The sequence below is a fragment of the Lycorma delicatula genome, chromosome 1, assembly GCF_047948215.1.
Source record: "Lycorma delicatula isolate Av1 chromosome 1, ASM4794821v1, whole genome shotgun sequence".
NCBI lineage: Eukaryota > Metazoa > Arthropoda > Insecta > Hemiptera > Fulgoridae > Lycorma > Lycorma delicatula.
The window spans coordinates 24,548,729-24,566,232 of record NC_134455.1 but is presented as its reverse complement, the minus strand read 5'-3'; the positions used below and the strand labels follow the sequence as shown (position 1 = coordinate 24,566,232).

General features: G+C 33.6%; 1 protein-coding gene across 1 annotated transcript in view; it reads right to left on the bottom strand.

Annotated features, from left to right (window-relative positions):
• Window positions 1–17,504, bottom strand: part of LOC142332212 (uncharacterized) — a 51,356-nt gene that overhangs the window by 24,139 nt on the left and 9,713 nt on the right. The window contains exons 2-3 of the mRNA XM_075378536.1: window positions 5,966–6,791; window positions 4,141–4,352 (exon numbers count right to left, since the gene is read on the bottom strand). Of these exons, the coding sequence (XP_075234651.1) occupies window positions 4,141–4,352; window positions 5,966–6,791 (1,038 nt within the window). The remainder of the gene's footprint in view (window positions 1–4,140; window positions 4,353–5,965; window positions 6,792–17,504) is intronic.

Here is a 17,504-nt window from a genome sequence, read left to right as displayed (position 1 = left end):
TTTGGAACCGAGTGGGAACTACTAAGGAAGAGGTCACCAGAAAATTAAAAAATAACATTCTATGAGTCAGAGCATGAAATGTTAGAAGTCTAAAAAGGTAGGTAGGTTACAAAATTTAAAGAGGGAAATTGATAGATTAAATGTAGATGTAGTAGGAATTAGCAAGGTTCGGTGGAGAATGACTTTTGGTCAGGTGATTTTAAAATAACTAACACAGCTTAAAATAAAGGACAGGCAGGAGTAGGTTTCATAAAGAACAAGAAGATAGGGAAGAGACTAGAGTATTTCAAAATGCATTGCGACAGAATCATTGTAATAAGGATAAAATCAAAATGTAAGCTGACAACGACTGTTACTGTTTATATGCCTACAAGTGCCCATAATGATGATGAGGTAGAGTATGTATATGAAGAAAATGACAAAGCAATTAAACACATAAAAGGGGATGAAAATTTAATATAGCTGGAGATTGGAATGCAAACATTGGAAAAGGCAAGAAAGAAAATATGAATATTGGCTGGGCACAAGGAATGAAAGAGGGGACCGACTTATAGAGTTTTGAACAAAGTATAATTTAGTAGCTACAACATCCAGTTTAAAAATCATAATGGAAGAATATACACATGGAAAAAGCCAGGTGATACAGCAAGGTATCAGATAGATGATATCATGGTTAAACCAAGATTTAGAAATCAACTCATTGACTGCAAAGCTTACTGTAGAGCAGGCATTGATAGTGACCACAATTTAGTGACAATGAAATGTAGATGAGGGTTTAAAAACCTGAAGAAAAGATGTCAGATTAATTGGTGGAATTTAGAGAAACTTGAGGAAGAGTTTCAATAACGTAGACTGGAATAAAATATTCAGCACTTCAAAAAAATTAGGGTTCAAGTATAGAGATAGAAGAACAATTGCTAACATTTACAGGAACCAACAGCAACAGTAATAATTGAAGAACATAAGAAAGAAGCCGTAATAAAAAAGGGAGTCCGACAAGGATGTTCCCTCTCCTCATTACTTTTTAATTTTTACATAGAACTAGCAGTTAATGATATTAAAGGACAATTTAGATCCGGAGTAACAGTACAAGGTGAAAAGATGAAGATGCTACGATTTGTTAATGATATAATAATTCTAGCAGAGAGTAAAAATGATTTAGAAGAAACAATGAACAGCATGGATGAAGTCCTATGCAAGAACTACCACATGAAAATAAACAAGAACAAAACAAAAGTAATGAAATGTAGTAGAAATAATATGGATGAACCACTGAATACAAAAATAGGAAGAGAAAAGATTACGGAGGTAGAAGAATTTTGTTATCTGGGAAGTAGAATTACTAAAGATGGACAAAGCAGGAGTGATATAAAATGCCAAATAGCACAGATGAAACAAGCCTTCATTCACAAATATAATTTTACATCAAAAATTAATTTAAATGTTAGGAAAAGATTTTTGAAAGTATATGTTTGGAGCGTCGCTTTATATGTAAGTGAAACTTGGACGATCGAAGTACCTGAGAAGAAAAGATTAGAAGCTTTTGAAATGTGGTGCTATAGGAGAATATTAAAAATCAGATGGGTAGATAAAGTGACAAATGAAGAGGTGTTGCAACAAATTGATGAAGAAAGAAGAATTTGGAAAAATATAGTTGAAAGAAGAGATAGACTTGTAGGCCACGTATTAAGGCGTTCTGGGATAGTCGCTTTAATATTGGAGGGACAGGAGAAGGGAAATATTGTGCAGGCAGGCAACGTTTGGAATATGTAAAATAAATTGTTAGGGATACAATACATAGGGGGTATACGGAAATGAAACGACTGGCACTAGATAGGAAATCTTGGAGAGCTTCATCAAACTAGTCAAATTACTGAAGACAAAAAAAAACAACAAAATATTTCATTTACTATCTGTTCTATCACATAACTGATAGAACACCAAATAATAAATGTAGTATGAATTTGGAAAATTATTCATCCTTCTCAATAAGAGTGTTACTTGCTATTAGTCAATAGAAATAGATAAAAATAGCACTAACAGCTGTTTCATCAAAATTGATAAATTAAATAGCAAATCAATAGCAGAGTTATCAAGCTTTATTTCTATGTATGCATTTCTTTGTTCAATTGACTAGTTTGGTCAACCCCCTACTTACATGTTTAAAAAATATCTGGTAGCATTTTTTGAAAATCAGTTAAGTTTACACCGATATAGTTTATATAATTTGCACTATTATATTTTTCTATTTTCTTTTGGTCAATTTATTTTTATTTATGGTGTTAAAATGTTTACTTTGAAATTCAAATTTAATAAAGATCCATGATGTCCTTCCAGTAAAACTTACAAAATAAGTTTTACAAAATGGGAAGTTACCAAATTTACCACTACGTAATTCTGCTGAAGTGGTATATTCTGGCTTTTTATACATACATTCCTGATTCTAATGGCAAAACTAATAGTGAAAATTATGAGAATTTTTACAGCACTAGATAGACTGAACAGAACTGAGTAGGGGTCGATTCTCCAGAGAATCTATGGATATGCCAGAGGAATTTCAGGTTAAGAACAAAGGCATCTGAAACTAACTTGCCACCTCCTAGAAACAGTAGCTATATTGAATTTATTATTTTTTTTACAAATACTATTTGGAAACTACTGATTATTAAAACTAATAAATATGCTTATCAATAAATTGAAAAAAATGTTCAGGGAATTTAAAATTAAAAATCTTTGAAGAAGTACATTTAAATTAAAATTGTTACTTCACTTGAAATCAATACAGAACTAACATAAAAAAAATTATAGATTTTTCACTTCTTTATAATTCTTTTCTGCTATGGCTGCAGACTTCAATTCCATTGCTTCACAAAAAAAAACAAAAAACGGCGAGAGGTTAGCTGGGTTGCAATCCTAATAAGTCACAGTTTTTCTTCAATGCCCTAACTGATTGATTTTGTATAATCCAAAGATTTATCATTGAATGAAAATATGATGAGAATAGAGAATTGATGTACCTTCATTCAGTACATGCACAAAAAAATAACACATGAGATTTGGAATAAAAAAAATTGAAAAATGTGCCAGTCAAAGTAGATATGTACTTCATGTCTCACTATAGTAGACTTTTACAAGATGTGACACCACCCATGACAAAAAATAGTGACCAGATTGTTGGCAAAAATACATCCTGATAAAATTTATCATTTATTTATGGGTATTTTTTATGCTACTTTAGTTCTTGCTCAAATCTTGATTGACAGTAAATTATTCACATTGATACTGCAAATAAAAATACACAAAAAAAAAAAAGCAGTACAAAAAAAAATTTTCAAAAAAGCAGTACCGAACATGTCCTACACCACCTCCCTCCTTTAATAACAAGAATGTAATATATGGCCCCATAAAAAAAATCATTATTAGTGTCCAAGATATAAGTGGCTGGGTAGCAAGTTAACCAAACCTGCTACAATTAATTCCAAATTTCAGGTGGCATTTGTAAATAAGGAAAGACACGGAATTGGACTTAACATAATAATATACTCTATAAATCACCAATAACCTCAATTTTATGAACTAAATCATACAGACCTTGGTGACACAAGAGATTTTAGATTATCTTTCTCTTTCAAACATAATAATATTTAACAGTTAATTTTTGTTATTAAATTACAGAGCAGATATACAAGTGAACGAACCAAAGTACAGATAAGTACAATATTGGTGTGCAATGTATATTTTCATTTCAAGGTTATGTTGTAACTGAATACTTAAAAATGTAATATTATCAAACTAAACACAGTAATGATAATTACACATGCATACAAGTCAATAATACTTATATAACATACTCTTTCCTAATACTTCAAAAAGATGAAGGCACTACCAATTCAAATGAAAAGTAACCATATTGTAGTACAGAATACATAATTTCATCTTAAAGTTAATACTAAATGAATAACTGTACTAAATGGTAATATTGTGATTTACATTGGTCCATTTTCCATTTCATAAATCTCACAGGAATATTTTTTTAACTACATACACCTTGCAAGATAAAGGCAGTAGATTAGTTTTTTTAATTTTCAGAATGTTTAATTAAAAATTATTCGACCGAAGTATGCTACTGATATTACTCACCCAATTTATCAACAATGTTTAGAATATTACCCAGCAAAACACACTGATCCTGTGGTACAGAAATGCTTAAATCTTCAATAGGTGGCAGATCTTCCAATGCCAGTTCTCCTTTAGTCATTAAAGATTTTTTTTTTGGTTTCTTTTTATTTTTTTTGGCTAATCCTGATTCGTTTACGGGATTTTCACCATATGCATTCTCATCATTGTCATCACTGTAATAAAAATAATTATAATTGATAGCAGAAATATTTAAATAATCTGTAACATATACCTCTACAGATGCCACTAAGTTTAACTAAAATAACAAAAAATAATGGGAAAGTCACCTGAATACATCATAGATATCCAATAAAACTTTTATCACAAGTAATCTAAATAATGAAAAGATTTAAATCTCAAAACTTTCTTTTTTTTACATTTGCAATTAACAAAGAGAAAAGCCCAATTTTTTTATGAAATAAGTTTCAAAATGAGTGAAAATTAACAATCTTACCAGATTTGAACCCAGAACAAACTATGGATTACAAAAGTGATGCTATATTTGATTATGGAATTCAGTGACAAGGCATTTTCTTACTACTGTGACAGATATTAATATGTACCCAAATAATAGATAAGTAAAAAACATTTCACATAAAAGACATATCACATACAAAAAAAATGTTCAAATATATAAATATACAGAAGTATAAGTGTTGCTTAGTCTTACAGTTGTTGCAGTGGGTTATCAGCTGAAACTTTTACCTAAGACTTATTTTCAATAGATTTTAATACTTTTTTCTTACTAATATCTTATAATTATTATTTATTTGAGATAATTTAATTATAAAGGGCAAAGCACAAGCTCAATCTTTATTTTAAATTTAAGCAGAGAAAGGCATCAACTGGCTTTTATAGCTTTTTTGCACACCTTTTTACATTTCCTAAGAGGCTGTTGTACTTAATATTTTTATTTAGCCAAGTTAACCTTTTATTTTTAATTATTTTTCTAATGCAATTATTAATTTATCCCAAGTATGAATAGGCTTAAAACACACAATGCTCAATTCCTTTATGTGTTATTAGTTCTCCCCTGTTTCATCATCCTCTATTCTTTCTTTCTTTCAGAGGCAGATAACATAGTTAATCTATGACCATATTCACTTCATTTGAGGCAGCACAGTAAAATCTTCCATTAGCTAAATATATTTTTACATTTAATTATATGTACAAACAAATTGACTAACTTTAACAAAATTTGCAAAATGAATTAATATTTCATCATATTTTTTAGGGTTGCTCATATTTACTTAAACACAATGCTTTTTTTCTCAACTTGTTCAGGAAGATGCATTCAATAAAAAAAATTAAGAAAACAAAAACTCAAGCTAATGAAATGTTCAGCATTTGTAATAAAAAAAAATTATAAACATTTCTAATTCTTGCTCCATAACAAAAAGATAGTTTTAACATCTTTTGTAGAAAGTACATAACTGAAATGTCTGAAATAGCATTTCATTTCTGTAATTAAAATAATAAATATGTTTTACTCTAAAACAAATTTGGTTTTATACAATATTTTAATGTGAAAAACTTAGTGAGCCTACTCAGAAATGCTAATAGAACAGTGAGCAGTACCTACGCAAACCTGGGTAAAACTACTGATAAATAAGGATAAAACAGAAATAATGAAGTATAAGAGGGAAGGTAATAAATAAGATATTAAAATAGTTATAGAAGTTAAAAGAATGAATAAACAAAGGAAGGCATCAAAACCGAACAAATGAAAATGGTTTTCTACTTTCATACAAAAAAAGTTTTTTTAGTGTTGGTTGTCTTTACTCACCTAAAATCACTATTTTCAAAAAAGACAAGCGAAGATGAGCTGTTAGATAATACTGATGACGATGATGATGAAGAACTATCATCATCATCTTCTACAGAACAAACTGTCTGACTTACTGTAAAAGCAGTAGATTCATTATTACTGCTTGAACTAACTACATGATTTGTTTCACTTCTACTAAAATCAACAGATTCATCCACCTGGCTGTCATTAATATTGTTAGTGTTAAGACAGGCATCATGAAGCTGATCAACTATTATAACATTATCACTTTCGTTGACATCTTCATTACAAGGTTCTTGGCTCTGAGACATAGCATTGCATTCAGCATCATCATCACAATCATCATCAGAAGAGGTATCACCATATGTTGTTATCGAACTCAAAGCACTATTCATCAAGGCAGATTTGATTATTCCATTATTAGAATTAACATTTTCACAAATCACGTTACTATTATTACTATTACAGTGTTTATTACAGTCATCAGAATCATTATGTATCTCATTATTCAAACTGTAATTTGTTGCAACAGGTAATGAATTGCAAGTAAAATTTGAATCATTCTTATTCATATCAAAAAGCTCATCCAACTTTTCACTGTCGTTATTATCCAGTTTTTCATTACAGACTTTCTTGTAACCATACTGAAACTCCTTATCAACATTATTCAAATTTGTGTCTGATGAACAGTCTTCGGTTCTGTTACCAATTACTACAGGCAGTTTCAAGTCAGGCGTAATTAACTTTTTTTCAAAAAAATTATCACAGGTATCTGAATTTTTGGTACTGTCATCTGCAGCAAGCTTATGATTCTGTGTATTACCTGGAAGAAACAACAAAACATGAGTGCTCATGAATAGCATAAATCTAAAGATAAATGCTAACTTCAAATTAACATCTACACATGATAACAATACGCAATTTATATGCATTATAAGGTGTATTCAAAAAGTAAAGAGAATTTTTAGATTTCGTGGGTTGTATTAGTCCGATTCTTGGGATTTTTTTTTGTTGTATTAATAAACATGTCTGAAAAGTATCTGTACATTTTTAGCCACATTGGATTATTAATCTGCTGTCACCTGTTAAAAGGATAACTTGTGTTTTGGTATGATCGGTGATTTTTTATTTGTATAAATAATGGGTCAGAGAATTTCTATTAAATTTTGCTATATGAATGGAATAAAATGTAGCAATGTTTTAAAAAATTTTAAATATAGCTTTTGGTGAGTTTGCTATGAGTAAAGCAAGGATTTACAAGTGGCATAAGCGTTTCCAAGAATTTCGTGAAGACGTTGAAGATGATAAGTGCCTCGGACGCCCCAGCACATAAACAACCGATGAAAATTTAAAAAAAGTGAAAGAAATGATTATGAATGATTGCCAAATCACAATCAGAGAAGTTGCTGATGATGTTGGGATATCAACTGGCTCATTCCATGACATTTTTTCAGATGTTTTGGGATGGAACATGTGATGGCAAAAGTTTTCCAAATTATTGAATTTCAAACAAAAACAGTGGCAAATGGAAGTTGCTCAGGAGTCGGTAAAATGAAGTCAACAATGATGCAGAACTACTGAAACGTGTCATAACAGGTGATGAAACATGGGTTTAGAGATATGATGTCAAAACTAAGGCTAAATCGTCCCGGTGGAGGCATTCTGGATCACAAAGACCGAAAAAAGCTCGACAAGTATGGTCGAATGTGAAGGTTATGCTCAATGTGTTCTTCGATTTTAATGGCACAGTGGATCATGAGTTCTTGCCACAAGGTCAATCAATTTAGCTACAAGTTCAATGCCATTTGTGTGAAGCAATCCGAAAAAATGCCCGGATTTGTGGCAAAACAATTCATGGCTTTTGCACCACGATAATGCGCCTGCTCACATTTCATTGCTTTTTCATCAATTTTTAGCCAAAAACAACACTTTAATGATAGTCCAGGCGCCATATTCACCAGACATGACCCCGTGTGACTTTTTCTATTCCAAAAAACAAAGCGAACCTTAAAGGTCTGTCATTTTACAAGCTTAGATGAGATTATGAATAACTAAAAGAGCTAAACACTATTCCAAAGACTGACTTCCAGAAGTGTTCGGGAATTGGAAGAAGCGCTGGCAAAATTGTATAATATCTAATGGGGATTATTTTGAGGGGGATAACATTAATGCAGAAGAATAAATAAAATTCTTTCCATAAAACAAAAATTCTCGTTACTCTTTGAACAGATCTCATAATTCCTAAGGATCTCAAAATTATCTAACTTATGAATATAGATTTATTATGTATATTTCGATTAAAAATAGTTCACCAAAATGCCATTCTTAAATTAATCATGAATCTAAACAAATGTCATCAGAAAATTATAAAGAAATGCCTCTGCTTTTAATTGAAGACTCTGTTCATGCAAGTCTATAAAAAACTCTACCAACATTACTTTACAAAACTGACTTAAAATCAACAAACAATTATGAAATAAATATACTAATTAAAGGTATACGACTAAAGTTTTAAAAAATTTCTTCTACAAACAATTTCAAAATTATGATACCCAATAATACCATAACACATATTATAAAAATCTAACACACCGATTCTAAGTCAGGGTTGTTTATTTGCTATTAAAAAAAAACTTCATCCCTTAGAAAGTCTTATGAAATAAAATAGTTATGAAAAAACAACTAAATACACTGTCACAGAAAATAATAAACTTCTGTTGATTTAAATCTCTTAAAAAGTATAAAAGTCATCTTCAACAATAAATCAGTTAATAAATTTTTAATTTTACCTATTCAAGTTTAAAAAACTATGTATTATTCAATTTAGACTTAAATAGCTATTTTTCAAATCAAATAACTGACAAGAAGAAATTATGTGGTGACCACCTGCTAATTTAGCTGATCTGTTATCAAAAGCCTACAAAAAATTTTAAGTTTTAAATAAACTTAGAACATAATGCCACAAAACCTTTAATGCATAAGTGTTACAACTAACACATTTGAGATTTGAAGTAAAATACAGGAATTATCGTGCCTAAGGGTTCAGATAAATTCTGAACCCTTATTTATGTTTTTGAGCTTAATTAAGTATATTATCTTTAAAAAAAAAAAAGATTTATCAAAATAGAATGTCTTAATCCATTCACGTTTCACAAGAAGGTAGTAATTGAATAGCTGTGGAAGAGAATATATAATACTTGATTGTTACAAAATATAACAAACAGTTGCTGGAACTTATAAATGAAAAGGGAACACTAGCAATACTAAAGTCACAGAAACAAAATCTCTCAATAAGCAAAGAACTGTTCAGATAAAGAAATATGCATATCAATCTTTTTAAATAAAAAACCTTGAAGAAAAAACTTATTTTACATTTACTATAAGTAGCAGACTGCTCGTATCAACACAACTCTCAGTGCCAATCAATAGAAAAACTGAAAAACTTCCCTGCTTAAAAAATGTGAAGAGTGGGATATTGTTTGGTAAAAAACATATTTTTTTCAATTGGAGAGAGAGTAGAAATATTATTGTTTACTTATAGAAATAAAAACATACAATGGAAAAGGAACAGCTAATCATTTACAACATCCTAATCATACAATTCCAGGACATCAAAAGTTTTGTAGAAATATTTTAACGCACTGGTAGCATTTCAGATGACAAAAAGCCTGACTGACCTAATATAGATGAAGTTATTAAGTAAGGAATATTAATAGAAATCTCTGGTAATAATAAAAAATCAGCAAAAGTGATTGCGCAAAATAATTTATCTAGGTGGTCAGTGCAAAAAGTATTAAAAAAACATAAATACCATACACACATATTCAATTTGTACAAGAACTTACAAATGATTCTGGTAGATGATTATTTTTGATAGAATTCAGTGAAATTTTTACAATGAGATTAACATTAATTACTAACAACACTGAGATTAACACTAATTTCTTGCTAGAACATATTGTTCACTGATGAAGTCTGAATTAATTTATATGGGATTGTTAACAACATAATAGAAGGTACTGATACCAAGAAAACCCTCAGTGGTATCACAAGTCATACCCAGCATCTAAAGCAGTTAAATTTATGTGCTAGAATAATAGGTAACACACTTCTTGGACCACTTGTCATTAATGGAAACTTAGATGGTGATATGTACTATGCCTTGCTGAACGAACAGATAATTCCAGCTCTGCAACAATTTGACTGAAATAGCTTATTTTGACCAAATGAACAATCTTTATTCATGAAAAATTTGTTGAACCAGCAGTTTCCAAGTAGTTGGACAGATAGACACGGTAATATAAATAGCTAGCCAGGTTACCTGATCTGAATTCCCTGGATTTCTTACTGTGGGAACATTTAAAATCAACTGTTTATAGCTCACAGCCAACTTCTCTCAATGAATTAAGGGAATGCATTGAGATAAAATGTACAAAGATTTCACCAAAAATTTTCCATAATGTGAAAGAAGTTTTCAAGCAGTATCTATATAACTGCATGGAGGAACAGGGAGGGCAATTGGAACATTTAATATGAGGTGAGAGCAATAATATTTTTTAATTAAAATAATTTTAATGGAAATTATTTTTAATTCATGATTGTAGGACTGTTTTTAAATAAAAGATAGGATTAATTTCACAATTAAAAAGTAATTAAATTGCAAACTGTTATTTACTTAAATTAAATTCTTCAAGACTGTAAGTTGAATTAAAATAAGTGCAGTGGAGTCTCAGTAGTCCAGCACGTCCACTAATCCGGCACTAAATATATTATGATGCATACAAGTTAGATGAAAAACTTATTTTGAAAAAAAATCCGGATCCTGATAAAATTATTGTGACAGGTTACAGATAAGCACTGTAAAACATGTATGTAAAAATACAAACATTATATATTGTATAAATACGCCTATAAGCATGCCAGGTTATAAATGTAACTCTTGTAACGACAACAGAAATTATCTTCTGGCTTGACAAATTTAAGAAACAGTACAATATTCGTCCTTTGTGTGTGACTGGAGAAATGCAAGTGATTCTTCAGCTGTAGCTTCTTTTATGGAGGAGTTAAAAGATAAAATAAAATCAACGAACCTTGCCCCCGAATAAATTTAGAATGCCGATGAGAGTGGGTATAATTGAAGAGTGTGATTAAATAAAACTTTTTCTCCTTTTCATAAAGGAGAAAAGTGTGCTCCTGATCGTAAAGTTGCAAAACAACATGTAACATTCATGCCATGCTCAAATTTATTAGGTACACTCAAGCTTGATTTGTTGGTTATTGGTTTTAAGATCAATAATTTTGGGAATTTTAAGAACTAAACTTAAAAAACCTCGGGCGTTTTAAGAACTAACAATGAATAAACTTCCACTTAAATATACAAACCAAACCTGAGTGTGGATGATGTTTAAAGTATTAAAGATTGGTACAAAGATCATTTCATTCTTTCTGTAAAAGAGTATCTAGGAGAACACAATCTTCCTAGAAACCTCTCTTGCTTGTGGATAATACTCCTGGCCATCCTAGTGAAGTTGACGACTTGAAAGTTAACACAAAGGATGTGTTCACTGAGGTTATGTACTTGCCAACTAATACTACAGCATTTATTCAGCCAATGGACCAGAATGTGATAAAAAATGATAAAGTCGCATCATAAAAAACATGTGTTTTTAACTTTGCATACACTTGTATTGGAGAAAAGTACCCATGAGTACTATAATTAAGTCATGAAGATCATTGTTGCCATCACATCCACTTTTAACTGAAGAAGATGAAAATAATACTAGTAAAACTGACAATCTCAAGGAAGTTATGAAAATTTCATCAACAACTTATTAATTTATCATTATTAAGATATGTATATATATATATATATATATATATATATATATATATATATATATGGTACTTCTCTAAATTGTTGGTAATGTGTAAATTATTTGAAAAATCAAGAATGTCAGTAAAATTATCTGGGTTAAAATTATGGTTGTTATTTATAATATGCTTAGCGAAATTAGATTTTTCTATTTGACCTTTTTTTTTTATTATACCATTGATATGTTCTCGTATTCTACAATGTGAATTAAAAATACATTGGCAAAACCAATCGATCATTCTCAATTAGAATACAAGAACATATCAATGGTATAAAAAAAGGTCAAGATTTGAAAATTATATATTATATAAACAAGTACTAAAGAATAATTATAGAGTGAGTTGACCATACCAATCCCCCCCCCCCCCATTTTACCATAATGGTGGAGACATTCATTATGACAGAATGTTAACGTCGATGCAATTTTTACACATGATGACCACCTTTATACATTTTACACACTTCACATAACAATTCTCATGACAACAAAGTTTTAGTTCAAAAAAAAAAAAGTTCCTGTAGATTGAATTCGTTTCCTAAAGGGCTAGGATGCATTAAAAAATTGTTGGTAAGTGGGTTTTATATTTTAATTATTTATTGCATAATCATACCAACAGGCCATGTTTGATAAAATTATTATAAATCCAGTATACGGCTCTGTTTAAGGATGCCCACCAAGTTGTGTATAAGTCCATCACCAGGGGAAGCCCGCAGGGCTCCTTTCTCAGTACCTTGCTATGGAACCTGGTATTCGACCAATTTTTGGGACTGACATTCCCGGAAGGGGTCACAGCCAAGACTTTAGCCGATGAGTTAGTGTCTCCTGTTAGTTTGCGGTAACTCACGACTGCAGGCGGCTTTGTCAACTGCAGAGGGCTGGATGAACATTCAAAATTTAATGATTTCTGTGTGCAAGACGAAGTTTATGCTTCTCAAGGGTACAGACAAATTATCATACAGTCGTAACCCCCGTATTAAGTATAAAAGTTGTGTAATCAGCCGAGTTCGAGTTCATAAGTACCTAGGTGTTTTGTTTGATGAGATGTTGCTGTTTAGCAACCACATTAGGCAAGTAGCGGCGGACGCCGTCTCTGTGATGCAAAGGATTAGGGCGCGAATGGATTACGGGCCGTCATTTGTACATGGTGTACCAAGGTGTCTTCGAAAGTATGACCTCTTACGCTGCGTCCGTTTGGGCGCATAGGTTGGAAAGAAATCGAGCACGTATTCAAAATTTAAGGTGTGCCCAGCGTAGAGCCTTAATTGTATGCACTGGTGTTTTTAAAACAACCTCCTACAAGGCTACCACTGCATTGGGAAAGGCTCTCCCAATCGATTTGATGGTGAAAGTTCGGGCGGCGATGTGGAAATTGCGAAGTGGCAAGGAGGCCGAGGTATTTGGGATGCGGTTTTGAGCCGGGCCTGTACCGGAGCGGAAAGGTGATCTCAATGCACGATCTAAATTTCGAACAGTTGCCCATCTCCTGCCCGCGGAGGAGGCTTTACAGCCTTGCGATGGAAGCATGGCAGCAAAAATGGAACGCCACGACTAAGGGACGGTCCTTGTATAGATTTATACGGGATCTGTGGTGATGGTATGCCTCGCCTTCGTTTTTAAGGGCAACGGAAGCCCGAATGCTCTCCAACCATGTAAATTTAAACCAATATTTGTTTCGGTTCCGCCTGGCAGCTGATAAGCTGTGCGTTTGCGGGGAGGTCCAATCGAACGAACACAAGATGTTCGACTACCCAGATCTTGGGAGGGCCAGAACTCAGGCCACCCTGGAACTTAGAGATCAAGGGGAAAACTGGCCACTCACAAGCGTCGAGTCAATGTGGCGAGAGCCGCATTGTCGGACCGTGTGATAGTTCCTTGATGCGGTTGCTTTGTTCAACCGACATCAGCGGTTTGACTAAGGAAAAGACTCCTATCGCTCTGCTGTAGAAAGCTAACCGAAAGATACGGCTGGCTACCAGCCACATTAAGGCTTGAAGCGCTTTAATGGTGGACAGGTACTTGCTGGCATTCGGCAGCCTAGGCGTGGCAGCGAATTTCTGTCTTTGACGAGATAAATTTAATTGTTGATAGTAATATATGTTTTAGTAGTTGACGGGGTGCACCTACCGATTTTAGTGATATATGACAAGTGGGCGGTAGGACACGTAGGCAAATGGTGTATGGTACCAGGCTTTTAGGTTAGCTTTAGGAGGTAGTTAAGGATACTGGTCGCCAACCTGTTTCGAGGCTCAGTAGCCGTTTGTGGCACAGACATTCGGTCTTATGCTTTAGGGCGACTGAATGCCAAGCAAACCTAATAAATCCAGTATAGTCCAGGCGGTATCTGTTTTGGATTGGACTTTTTCTATGACCGCTAACTTTTGCTTTAATGTCTCTGGAATATCATCAGAAATGATTATTTCGTTATGCGCCAGTTGAAAAAGGTGTTTAAATTTTTATTAAATAAAATGTAAAAAAAAAATCGTAAAATATCCATTTTTATTCTACTTCCCTTGATAACCGGATAACTCTTCATTTTAGAGAAAAGATCGAGAGAGAAAAAAGTTTTGTTAAATTTTACACACAATATCCTCGGTTGCAGATCGAAAAATAAGTTATTATTGATGCAAAAATAAATAGATATAACTGTCAAAAAATGAGAAAATCAAGAATTTTTGGGAATTCTTTTCGACTACTTATACTATACATAGGACCTTCAGAGTTTGCCTCAATTAACTTTTTTATATGATAAAGCAACACGCCAAATTTCAACAAAATCGGCCGGACAGTTTTTACAATAATTTTGGAATCCAGAATTTAAAAAAAAATTGCGATTTTCCAAATTGTGTAGAGCCTGAAATAAAGTCTGTAGATACTAAAAAATTTAATCATATACAAAGAGAAGCACTCAAATTTTCAAATGCATTTTGAAAAATTTAATTCGCATGTAAATTTAAACCTAACTAAAATTTAATTAGGAGAGCCTAGTGAATTTTTAAGTTGAGTAAGAACACTCGTACGTGTTGTTAATTTGCTCCATGTTTATTGAGTTTTTGGTTGGTTTAACGGTGTGTTATTCCGGCTTGGACTATTAGAATTGTTGGTAGAAATATTTGAGAACGTGTTTTAAAGAAAACTACGACTAACGGATAATGGACAACTTTTTATTACGTTTTTACTGTCATCGACTACATTTGAGTGGCTGTTCCACTTACAAGACTTAACAGGCAACTGGATCGAGTAAACAAGTACTTAGGAAATTTTTCTTCTACTGATCTAGTGAGTAACGAATATTTTTCTAAGTTCTTAGACAGTCTTATAAGGGGAACACTTTTTTCTTAATAACTCCCTTCCCCTTCCAGTGACCCCCTCTCAATTATTTTCTTCTGCTTCATACATTTTACCTACCCACCACAACCCCCTTTTTTTGAATACTGAATCCCATCGTGTGGGGTATCAGGAATTCGAGGTTTATTACTTTGATAATAGTGAAAAATTTTTAAAACTTCACTGGTGGCTACTGGAACAAAAAGCATGATGGAGGAGGAAGAATCACCCCCTACAACTTCGGCTGGACCAGAAAAACACAAACCTGGTAAAAAGACAATGGAAGAAAAAGAGAAAGCAGTGGTCTACGGAAAAGGAAGACCCTCCTCCGGGAAACTTGAAAGATCTAACCAACAGACTGCGACTTGCTTTATATTTACTGAAACAAAATCATGGTACTGGACTGAATAACTTTATAAACACGCACGGAGGAAGCTACAGGCAACCCTTAGCATTAAGCCTTCCATCTTGGCTTAATGCCGGGAATATTATTTATGCTTGCTTTGTGGATCACATACAATCATTCGCAAGAAAAAAAATAAAATAGAAAAACTATATAAAAACCAGTTCCAGTGTTTTATAGTAGGTCGCTAGGAGAGATATTTCACTCATGTAAAAAAAAAATCTCAACGCGCCGTGGTTGCTGATGTGGAAATGCAACTGGTAAATAGGTACAGTTTCAAGATGGATGTTGATATAGCTGCATCGGTGTGGTTAGTTCATTATTTCTACTATCGTCGTGTAAGGACGTTGCGACATCTGATTAAAATTGTAAACGCGGCGTTCCCGCACGCTTTGAGTACGACTTGATTTAGATCGTTTCAATACGGTTAGAGTGGTGTTCACGTATAACGCGACCTATGATGAAATTCACAGTCAGTTGCAAGAATATCTCGATAGTTAGTTTTGAATCCGGCGCTGCGATTGGTCGGTAGGGTGTGGCGCTTTCGCGCCTACCACTGTAACGGCCGTTCAAAATAAGACGCTCAACCTTCGGCCATATTCGTCAGCTGTTCTTCTTCAGTCGCACGCCACACATCGCACAGTCAACAACCCGCGCCGCTACGTCAACGCACGCATGCGAACACACACGCAGCCACGGCCGCCGCCTCCTGGTGCACGAGCCACGTCGGGGCCCTGGAATGGCGGTGACGCCTCCCTGTGCAACGGCCACGACGACCAGGATTATCCTCGAGATACGTCTAAATTTTTATTCACACACACACACACATTTATAATATATTTCATTTTTCTCCCCCGCAACTTATATACATTTTTCAGGGAGCCGATGTATATATATACATCAGGGAGCAGCTATAGCGAATTGGTTTAAAGCGTTAGTCAGTCTCGTCCCATCATGACACGGTTCGAGTCCAAACCGGCCAGGTTTTTTTCACATTAAATATTATTTATTTATTTAATTCAAACCGACCGCTACACAACAGCTGTTCAACAGTGCTACCAACCTTTGAAATATTACTTCAATAATTTAATACAAAATATATAACCAGGTTGGCAACACTAACACAAAAAAAATCAATTTGCTAACAATGACAGGCTACAAGCGCCACTGACGTCACAATCCAAGATGGCCGACCACTGCCATTTTGATTTCATGACGTCATTCCAAGATGGCGGACAGTCCGCCATCTTGGCTACGGATTTGGCACCCGTATGCCCATTTCCGTACTAATACTCTGCGACATTTTATTCTCTCTGTACCAATCCAATCATTAATTATAACGATAAGCCGTCGTGGTAATGAAATTTTGGCTGAATTTGTTATGCTGTCGTGGCATAAACATTTATTGTAATCGCTCGTAAAGTGGGTACTTACGGTAGTAGGTGGAATTTATAGAATTTTCAGTTAGGCGCGGAGTCTTTGATCTTCCCCGTGTAGGATTTTAGCTTGGTTTCTAAGGGCTATGTGGTAAATTTAGGTGTCTAATGTCTTCTTTGAAGGCAAACTTGACTAGGGCGGAATTTACTAGTGTGGATGTCTCTTGGGGCATCTGCATCGGTGGCATCTCACGAGGCCGGACTGATGACTGCGGAATGTGACCATTTTGAGGGCAAGATGTCCTGCAATTAAGCCACTCATGGCTAGGAACGGAGGGAGTGGTGTAGGGACCAGACATGCTGCGAGGCGGGTTTTCTTCTCCCTCGGGAGGGGAATTGTGATATAACTGACAACAGCATACTAGTAGTAAAAACTGTGGGTAGATCATAAGCTGACGTCCTCCGTACAGTAAAACAGTCGGTCACTAGACAGGAAACAGGCGAAGTACTGGCATTGCGTAAGGGCGGAAATGACGAACTATGAATTCAGATCAAGGGAA